Source organism: Dicentrarchus labrax, unplaced genomic scaffold (genome assembly GCF_905237075.1).
Source record: "Dicentrarchus labrax unplaced genomic scaffold, dlabrax2021, whole genome shotgun sequence".
NCBI classification, from domain to species: domain Eukaryota; kingdom Metazoa; phylum Chordata; class Actinopteri; family Moronidae; genus Dicentrarchus; species Dicentrarchus labrax.
Window position 1 is genome coordinate 18,001,721 of NW_026136720.1, and position 11,153 is coordinate 18,012,873.

The window sequence follows — 11,153 nt, forward strand, 5'->3', positions numbered from 1 at the left end:
AAAATTAACAAACTAACATATCCATTCAGATAGATGGTATATTTAATGTTATCTGGTGCTGGCCGCCCCGCAATGCTAGGCAACAAAGTGTTTTTTCTCTCTCTCTCTCTCTCTCTCTCTCTCTCTCTCTCTCTCTCTCTCTCTCTCTCTCTCTCTCTTACCCCAACTGGTCGAGGCAGACGACCACCCACCTAGAGCTAAAGGATCTGTCCTAGCTTTCTGCCTTTTAACAGGCAGTTTTTCCTTGCCCCCGTTGCCAAGTGTTTGCTCATGGTGGTACTGTTGGGTCATGGTGGTACTGTTGGGTAAATAATGTCATAAGGAGTTCGGTCTAGACCTGCTCTATTTGAAAAATTGTCCTGAGATAACTTCTGTGATGAATTGGCGCTATACAAATAAAATTGAATTGAATTGAATTGAATTGAATTGAATTGAATTGAATTGAATAGAATATATACCGTATTTTGCCATGTTAGCTAACTAGCAATTCGCCCTCGTCAGCAAGCAAGCTACCTAATGTCAGATAAAACCACAATATCCTGTATTATCACAGTATATTTTACAAGCTTCGCAGTAATGTTTGCTTTGACTTTGGACATTGTTGGACACTGTGTTGTGTTCAGAATCTTACATATTAAACCTTTATTATTATAAATAGCTTCATGCATGTTTATAGCTCTGTTTCATGTAGCTTCTTCTTAGCATTAGTTTGTGTATGTTTAACAGTACAGGTTATATTTTGTTTGTTTAATTCATACAAAAACCAAAGTCCTCAGTCCTCCATAGAACCACAACTAGAAGGCACATTTGATTAAATTTAGGCATAGCCAGGCTTTAACCCCTGGTCTCAGTCTTAGCTAAGCTAAACTGTCTTAACCTTCTGTACATCCAATCTTAAGTAATTGAATCATTTTATTTGTACTTTACTTTCTGTAGGTGACAGATATGATGCTCCAGGATCAGCACTACCCAGACTGGGGCAAAGCAGCTAGAAGGTTCTGGAAACAAGGCAACAACAGGATCGTTCTCTTCTGGTATAATTTCTTCTTAAGATGACAGGAGAGGAGTCCATATGTGTCTTTCCTTGCATGTGCATGTTAAGATTTCATATAAATGTCTCTACTAGCTAACCAAATGCATTATTTATTCCTACAAGGCTCTGTGGATGTGTGTATGTGTGCATGCATATGTGGTCTCTCCAGCCCTTTGCAGGGATACACACAGTCAATAGCCATGTTAATCTTCCCTCACTCAGTGTCAGCACCTTTAATTAGAAGAACAGGGTGAAAATCAATGGACACAGCAAGGTCGCGGGGCAAACCATGGCCCTTCCTTTTACTTCTCGCACCACAAGCTGTGACCCCTAAATAACTGCTAAACAAATGCGGCAAACCATGTCTGATATGCCCATTACTAGACGACCATGTAGAACCTTTCCCGTTTCAGATTACACCACCAGTGCACAGTCCCAGCGGTATTCATTCAACAGCGTGGCTCAGTGCTGTCAGTCAAATATGACATACGAACGCCTCTCCGCGGTTCATTTTAGGGTCATAGTGAGAAGTGGAAGACATGAAGAAGAGGATATGGTTGAAACACTTTGCCATCTGTTTGATATGTACACAAGGAGCTCAAGACATGGACAAAAAAAACAAAACAGTTTAGCCATGGTGTTCAGCATCTGCTTTCTTCACCTGCGATTAGAATGCAAGCAGATGAATTGTTCTGTGACTTTTTCTGCAGCCCTTTTTTTTATTGATGGGTGCCCGACTCGCACTGTCACAATCAATGCCGGATTTGACGAGCCATCATTTGAAATTCAGAGCTTGAAATTATGATTGATAAATGTGTTGCTGGATAAATCTTGTCAATATGCGCCGAGGGGTCGTGGCAAATTGTAAAGGACAGTGCCAAAAGTCGGCCATGCTGCGGAGAAGAAATCCCACTGTGGAATAATAAAAAGCCTCAAAATGTATCTCCCTAACAGCTGAAATGGGATATGAGCTGGCATTCACTATCTGCAATGCAGCCACCCGATGTGTGGTGCAAGAATGCACACAACAGCACAGTAATCACTGGGTGACATTGAGACAAAATAGACAGTATAGAATAATACTAGCCTTTGTCATTGTGCCTCTCTTCATATGTCTATGAAAATGTACCAGTAAATAGTGAATACAGAATTACAGCAAAGTGACATGAACACAATTCAGAGAGGGTGAAAGAACGCAGAAAAAACACAGCAATCACTGCATGCAGGTAAACGAAATACTTTGGCTCATGTTAAATATGTAAATACATGGAAATATGTGTGCAGTAGAGTTTTGAATTGCATGGTCTCTGCATCCATAAACACACTCATTTTTTTCCCCTATACACATTCATCTCCCTGGAAGCTTTATCTGTTGCCATTTTTCAAATCCAGTTAAAACTGTTGTTCAATACATTATTGAGTCCATGAAAAGAGAAACTGAATAGTATTTGATTTATTTTTTCTTGCATTTGACGTGGGAGAGGAAGTGGAGTCATTTGTCTTCCAAGATCCAACAATGTAAACTTTGCACCTTGTGTAATTCGAAATTTTGAAATTACATTTGAATGGTTTTTTTTTCCCAAGGTCTTTTTAATGTGTGTCATTCTTAATTTTTTTCTCCTATATTTTCCTTCTCCTTTTTCCTGTCCTATCCTCTCCTCTCTTCCTCTTTTCTTCCCTCCTCTCCATGCCTCTCTACGTTTATTTCCCTTCCCTTTCCTCCTCTTCTTTGCTTCCTTTCCATTTCTCCTCTCCTTTTTCCTTCCCTCCTTTCCCTCCCATCCTTCCTTTTTTTCCTCCCCCTCTCCTCCTCTCCTCTTCCCCCCTTCTCTTCTTTCCTTTCATTTATTTTTCGTCCTGGATTTTCTACTTCTCTTCTCACTCCCTCGCCTAGCCTTCATTTTCCTTCTTTCCTCTCCTTTCCTTTTCTCCCCTCCTTATATACTTTCCTCCTTCCCTTTTCTTCCTTAACTGTTTCTGCTCATCTACCTTTCCTTTTTCTCTCCTTTATAATTCCTTCTTTCCGTGCTGTCCACTTGTCTCCGCTCTTCCTTCTCCCCTCTCCTGTTCTTCCTTTTCCTCCTGTGCTTTCCTCTTCTTTCTTATTCTTTTGTTCCTTCCTCTCGTTTTCTTCCTTTTCCTCTCCTTCCTAATTCCCTCCTCTCTTCTCTCCTCTCCTCCTGCAGGACAGTGCTCATCTCTCTGACGTCGGTGGTGGTTCTGGTCATCAGCACCGACTGGATCAGCTGGGACAACTTGAACCGAGGCTTCCTGCCCAGCGACGAGGTCTCCAGAGCCTTCCTGGCCTCCTTCATTTTGGTCTTCGACCTTCTCATTGTCATGCAGGTAGACCGATCCCCTGTGGCCAATTAAAAAAAAAAAAGAGAAAGAAAGAAAGGGAGCTGGGACGTCTCTTGGCTTACTCTGCTACCCATCTTGCCAACTCCCCCCCCCCCCCCCCCCCCCCCCCCCCCTATTCATCAATGGGGCACTGCGGCACAGAGCAGCGAGAGCGGTGTTTGATCACTCTCAGTTGGCATGGACACAAACACATGCACATACAATGACAAATACATAGATATACAAACGGTTGTTTACTCCTTTTACATCTCTTCTCTTTCAGTCCCTCCATTCCTCTTTCCTAGACCTCAGCCATGAACTCACCCTTTTCTGCCCTACTCCCCTGTGAGCCTAGTTTATTTTCTTTAATGATGACTCACAAGATTGGAGTTTTTCTCACTTTCTCTTTCTCCCCCTCTTTCTTTCCCACCCAATGTCCTCTCTCCCACAGGAGAGTGTACATCAATAAAGGCTGTGTCAATGGCTCATGAATATGCAAATGTGTTTGTCCCGGCTAAACAAAAAAAAAACTCACATAACTGCGTATTGAGGAAAAAGAGAGTGGGAGAAGGCTTTTATTTATTTATTTATTTATTTATTTATATTGTACACCACTAGCCAGGAGCCAGAACCACAGGCCAATCGTGTATGTGGTTTGACTGCGAGCCTAATTCAACACGGCTCATCCAAATGCTTAATGAACATATTTCACCAGGCCTCGCCGGTTGGTATTAGAGAAACACGTTGCAAGACTAATATTTGGTATCTCCTAAATATACGTTTCTTCTCTGTTGATTATGCTAATTGCTTAGAGCTCAGTTGCACAGGAGAACATCTAGTGTTACAAATACACCACTCCACAGAAAACCTGGCAAGGACAGCATTATAATTCCCGTGGTAATATGTATTAGAACTGTACCACTAAAAGTGATTTCTAGACTTATTTATTGAGAAAAACTATTATTTTAAGGAGGGCTTCTGGCTGCTCTAGCCAGTAATTACTTCACACTGTGGTGCTTTTGTCATTCATTTACCCAATTATTGTGATTGTGAATGTATACAGAAACAGCTCAGCCTATAGTATGCAAGCGTTTCCTCACAAAGATGCTGCTTAGGCCAGCTTTTTCAGCTTCCACGAAAAAAGCCCCAGCCCTAATGTGACATGAAGGATAACGCTCCCTATTTTGACATCTCCATTTAACTCCCCAAACCAGCGACCGCGACTCTCTCTCTCTCCCTTTAAACTTGGCGGTATATTATTCCACACTCGCATGGATTTGTTTACGACGGGCCCTTCTCATTTTCTGCACAGTGTACATCAAGCACGTTTACTACAGTTATTTATGACTTGAGTTAGCCTGCACCGTTACATGGCCCAAGCACCGGCCGCCACCGCCGCCACCGCTACGTTCCACCAGTCAATAAAAACTCATCCACGATGGCCCTCCCAGCAGCTTCATCCACCTCCATCTTGGAGCACAGGGTGCCATAGTTAATCTCTCGCCTCCATGAGAAAAGATGGGTGTTGTTGTTCTCAGACTAATTAATGCCCCAATTAATGACTGTCTGGATTTTCCTTCAAGCTGCGTGTTACCAGCTGAATGTCAGATATCTATGTCCTTTGTGTATATGTATATACTGTATACATTTACATTTACATATGCGGATGATATGCTGATAATCCCGGCCGGTTTACTCCTCTTATGTCGTAGAGACTCATTATTTTGTGGGTGGGAGGTGCATGGCTTAAATGCCGTGCCTGTTAGTGCTATAGCAACAGATACTGCCGCTATGGAAGGGAGTGGAGGATTTAATTAATATCCAGGGGGCCATCACCAAGCTGTTATGCTGTTCATAGATATTGGCATGGGAGACTCTGGATCACATGAGGATATAGTGAATGCAGATATGTGGTAATGTGATGCAGCAAGACGCAAATAGCGGGAACCGAGGGGATATATAGCTAATCTAAAAATTAAAATGCTGAAATTATGGTTGTCTTTTTTTTTTCTGCTCTGTAATAGAGATGACAAAAGCTAATTTACAAGATGATTAAGTCAAAAGCAATGCTTTTCAAAACATTTACATTTTCTTCACAGTGTGATTTGTGTTTCCCATTTTAATTACATGCTTTCATAATGTTAAGTAACTAATTACAGGTGTATGAGGAAATTTTTGAGTACATCAAAAATATATGTATTTAAGAAAGCAGAAATGTATGTATTTAATGTAAAATAAAGCCATTATGACATTTATGTCCAATAATAGACATTTAGTTTTGTTATTTAAAGAGCGATCTCCAGTATCAGATGTTACATAGTTACTCCTTTATTTATCTACCTCAGTTACAGGCCTCAAACAAGTTGCAAATAATATGAAGGGTTAATAAAATAAGCCATTTCAAATTATATTGGATTTACTGAAAAAAAAACATTTCCCATAAAAAGTTGATGTTTTGGAGATACATTGCCACATGTAAAAATGTATTTCTTCAATTTAATGTCTTTAATGTTTTGCTTGTGTGTCTCATCAAGAGCAGCGACTGCTTTTCTGTAAAAGCCACTTGCCACCAAATATGACCACATACTAGCAAAAAGAGCTAAGTGACACCACAGGGCATGGGCAGCTTCTAAATGTCAGTTTGGGGTGCCTGTTGATGTGTTTTGACGTGTATAAATCCCTGTGCACATTAGTACACTCCACAAGCCTGTAAACACACAGCGTAGTCTACAGTGGCTGGCACCATGTTTGACCTCCAGTCAGTGTATGAAGAGACTCCACAGAGACTCAACATCAGCTAATATGAGAAAGTTCAGTGAAGTATTCAACATCCAGTAAAGCACGATAACATTGCTGACATTTGTCACGCAGATGCGGTTATGTAAATGTGTTCAGTTTTCAACAGCTCAGGCTAAATTAGTCGCAATCTAAATTCATATTACTCTTTGTGTGTGTGTGTGTGTGTGTGTGTGTGTGTGTGTGTGTGTGTGTGTGTGTGTGTGTGTGTGTGTGTGTGTGTGTGTGTGTGTGTGTGTGTGTGTGTGTGTGTGTTTTTCAGGACTGGGAGTTCCCTCACTTCATGGGTGACCTGGATATGAATCTACCAGGAATGTCAACAACGCATGTGAAGGTCAAGCTTCCTGTCTGCAAGAGTATCTTTAAAGAGGAGTACCACATTCATATCACAGGTACAGGCAGACACAGGCACAGCTGCTGCATACAAAGAACAGGGCCATCTCATAGTTTCACGAGGAGCAACTCTACCTTTCCCTAGCTGTTAACAAAGTAAATTAACACCCATATTTATAAACTGATTGAATGGCAGAAAGAAACTTTGGCCTATTTATGAATTGTATTGTGAATATTAAACATACTCTCCCTGTTCTACTTTTCCATTTTCCTCCGTGTGGGGAAACACTTTGATGGTTAAACCGCAGCAACCATTTATTATACATGTGTAGCTGATTTGGCACGCAGGTGGCTCCACCGGTGCAACTGCATTTCCTGTTCTTTTCGTTCCTCCCTGTCGTGCGAGACACATCTCTCATCATCTTTCACATCTACGCGTCTTAATGTTCTCAGTGAGCGACTATATTTCCCATTTGAAACCGTCCTCCCGGTTTCTCCATTTTGTTCCACCTCGTGCACACGGCAACTCACAACCTTAAAGAGAAGGCAAAACCAATGTTCCTGTGCTAAATGTTGCTGTTCAAACGCTCAGTGACTTGCAAAAGGTTGTTAACCCTAATGCATTGCATATCCATTAAACATTATGGAAATGGCTCCGGCGCGACGTGATTGGTTTAACTAAAAGCTTATTAACAGCATATCTCGTTGGGGGTAGGATTGGGAAGAGGTGTCACGTATACCCGGGGAGACATCTGCCTGCTATCAGTCAACCTGGGGAGATGAGTGTCTCGTGGTAATGTACTGATCTCGTTAGAAGATACTAGTGGACCTGCAAATGGATCTATCTGTCTCAATGCGCAAGCTATATGCAAAAGGGGAAGGATTCCTGATAAATGAACGTGACAGCGTATCTGTCTGTCGAACACTGCCCTCTAAATTTTGTTTGGAGTAGACTTGTGATGTGCATCAATCTGCTTGTCCGTTAAATGATCTGTACAGTGCATGCATGTTTATTCCTTGCTTATCTGTCAAACATACCCTTGTTTTTAATCTAACACAAGTCACGTGTCTCGTTACAGGTAAGTGGTTCAACTACGGTATAATTTTAATCGTGCTGATTTTGGACCTCAACATGTGGAAGAACCAGATCTTCTACAAGCCCTACGAGTATGGTCAGTACGTCGGGCCCGGTGAGAAGATCTACACAGTGGAGGAGCCAGAAACCCTCATTAACTTCAACCACAGCACCCTCACCTACAAGTGGCGCTCCACCAACATCGACCCCAACACCAACTCAACCTACGTGGAGCGGGACATGTTCCTCCACAGCCGCTACGTAGGAGCCAGCCTGGACGTGAAGTGCCTGGCCTTCATCCCGAGCCTGGCGGCGTTTGTCCTCTTTGGGTTCTTCATCTGGCTGTTCGGGAGATTTCAGGACAGCGAGACCTTCACGGAAAACCAAGACAAGACATATGAAAGGATCAAGAGGAAGTCGCCGTCGGAGTACAGCAAGGAGATGGGCGTGACGCCGGAGGAGACTCCTGTGACCATGAGCGAGAGTCTCAAACAATCGGGGACACCCATGCTGCTTTCGGTGGACGGCCCACACTTTGGGGCGACGCCCTCTACGAACTCTACTATTTCCATGGAGACCCAAGAGACACATCCGAGCATTGTGATTGACAATGCGGAACAGGAGGAACCGGCGGTCTCTTTTGATGTCCACAAGCTCTCCCCATGACCTTATGAACCTCTGAAACTCTGAGCTATGTAACTGCGGACAGATTGAAAATGAGAACTCGAGATGTAGATCGTCAAGATCTCAAATTGTTGCTGTTCTTCGGGACAGGACCAAGCTGCAACAGACATTGAACACAACTGTTCACGAGATTCAAGAAAAGGACAAGGTGACGTCAGATGAACACCAAGCCAGTCCTGACGGCTATTGCAGTTGCATTTGTTTGAATATATTTTTGTAAAGCAATTCATTGTTTTCAAAACAATCTTTTTAAAAGCCTCAAAAAACTGCACCAATTCTGATAACTAACGCATCTTTTAAAACAGAATGCAAACTTTTAATTGACATGGTGCTCGCTTGGATTTTGCATTTTCATAACTCAATTTGGCATGGTAAACTATTTTGGTGCCTATATATCAGAGGAGTATTTCTACAGTCGTGACACTGCAGTCAGGTGGATTTTATTGTATCACACCAGTGTTACAGCTACACTAGTGCCTTGATATTTCATATGTTCAGATACAGACAGAAACATATACTGACAGTCTATACTACTATAGGCAACAAAATGGAAGATGTCCTAGTTACAGTCTGCTATATTAATGTCTTATACATGCTTTCATATTATACGGACAATTGTTACCTCATTTGATCCTCAGACTTTATCATTTTAATTTATACTCATGTCGGTCTCTCACGTCTGTCTTACTCAATTTTAACCGTCTCAGTCTCATTGAAAAGACATGAACATCAGTGTACCATCAGTGACGTTTTCATATCCTTTCACTTGATATTAGTAGCAGAGAGAATAAATGCAATCAGATCAAAAAGCAAACCAACAAGCCACCTCATGATTGCTTATGTGGCTGCTGCACCTGGACTGAATACCAACAGAGTCAGAAAGGTGGTTTTGCCCTTGGCATAAACATGCCATTGAAGTGCAAGGGAGGCTTCTGCTCCAAAGCTCAGGGCTTCTTTATGTCTAGATAAACCTTAAACATTTTAGAAGCAGTTTTGCCATCATGGTAAATGCATGAGAAATTAATTATTTATTTGAAACTTTATCCTACTGTAAAAAAAAAAAAAAAAAAAACAGCCTGCAGCATTTATCTTTACACTGGCTTTTGAAAGTGTTGGCTGCCTTTTTACATATTTTCCTGTGCTTGACAGTCTCTTTTAAAATACATATATTTGGAGTTTTTGGTCTACTAACTGAAATACTAACTCAGTTATTACTGCATTACTAACTGTTGTTTAATATAAGTTTGTCACATTCCACTTTGCATAGAATTATCACCAAAGATACCAAATAATAATTCTGAAATTTGAATATTGCTGCATCAGATGATATGCTTATTTAAAAGAGATATATTCATGATAGACAAAGTGGAATATTATGTGCTCTTGCATCACTCTGCATTATAATGGAGTGTAATGTGCTATAATATCCTGGAAAACTAGGGTCTATCAAAAACAACTACATATTTTGCTCCCCAACACCTCAGTCCTGACAGAATTTTGTTCAACATTATTTGCGTTCAAAGTAATGTAGCCTGGGGTGTCCCACCAGAATAGTTGCAATGTTCAACTATAATCAATTAATAAATGGATTAATTTTTTAAAAAGCTATTTTAAATAATTCTATTAAATTTGCTGGCATTTATATATTTACATACTAAAGTAAAATAATGCTTAGAAGATCAATCTAGAAGATTATTTTAGCCAGTTATTTATTTTCCGTATTCTGTCTATAAATGACAAAGGAAGCAGAATTATTGTCAAATGTATTTATCTATTTATTTTTAATTAATAACCATTTAAATGTAACTTTAATGATATAAATTTATAATAGATTTTCTTTTGTTTTAATTTATTAATTGATTACATAAAACAGTTAATAATTCTTCCGGTGACACTCCAGGCACCTTACAGCAATTCCCTGTGAATGTGTGTGCTTGTGTGTGTGTGTGTACACTATGGCGACAGATGTGTACATATTTGTCTGTAAAGAATGTTTTATACTTAATAGTGCATGTTGTGTGTGAGAGTCTGTCTCTATGTGTGTGTGTGTGAGTGTGTGTGTGTGTGTGTGTGTGTGTGTGTGTATTCCTGTGTGCAATGGAGGCTTGTGAAGTGCGTAGGTGTTTGCTGCTACACTTGTTTTTGACAAAGGCCATTCTGTGAAGAGGTCAGTTTATTTAGCATAATTGGTTTGCAGCTCTTGGTTCTGTAATTATCCTTTTATACATTACAGCGCTATGAACACATTAGATATTAGTGTTTCACCAAAGGGCAGAACCTCTTTGGACTTGAAGGGGGTCTAATATGTTTGTAACGTATTGTGTTTTGGTCAAAAGTGAGGGTTTCCTCTTTGTTGTTCATTCTATTTTCATTGAATTGTGTTCAGACCTTTCCTGTGTGTTTGTGCTTTTTTTTGTTTTTGTTTTTTAAAGCAGAGAAAATCTCCTTTCAGTGTTTGCTCAGTGTACTGTACGTCTGTTGAGCCTTGTGTTACCAATAAATTAATACATTTGTTATATACTCTATTTAGTTTTGACCACTTTGTGAGATTCAGTAATATTACAGTATTTTTGAAGGTTGTGTAATTCTCAGTGAGAATAGTTTGTTTTCTATATGCTTGGAAAATCATTGCCAAATAACAGCACAGGTCAAACTTCTTGCAGCTGCTGACCCAATTAATATGGCCGATATGATAAATAATGATACTATCTTCACAAGGACACTTGGATATGTAGTCTGCATACACATGACACCTGGCTCAGATTAGTCGGAGTCTGCGCTGGGCCTGTCCACTGTTTGATTTATGCCAGAGGGAAACAATTTGAATTTGTTGTGTTTCCCCCAAAGGATTTGTTTACAGGACGTGTGTATGTGTAAATGAGTTATAGATTA

General features: G+C 40.5%; 1 protein-coding gene across 4 annotated transcripts in view; it reads left to right on the forward strand.

The window, feature by feature from the left end:
* The window catches only part of tmem117 (transmembrane protein 117), a 43,666-nt gene extending 32,880 nt beyond the window's left edge, over positions 1-10,786 (forward strand). For all 4 annotated transcript variants that reach the window (XM_051382409.1, XM_051382412.1, XM_051382410.1 and 1 more), the window contains exons 5-8: positions 937-1,034; positions 3,220-3,379; positions 6,432-6,561; positions 7,582-10,786. In XM_051382409.1, the coding sequence (XP_051238369.1) occupies positions 937-1,034; positions 3,220-3,379; positions 6,432-6,561; positions 7,582-8,243 (1,050 nt within the window). In that variant the 3' untranslated portion in view covers positions 8,244-10,786. The remainder of the gene's footprint in view (positions 1-936; positions 1,035-3,219; positions 3,380-6,431; positions 6,562-7,581) is intronic.
* The last annotated feature ends 367 nt before the right edge of the window (positions 10,787-11,153 follow it).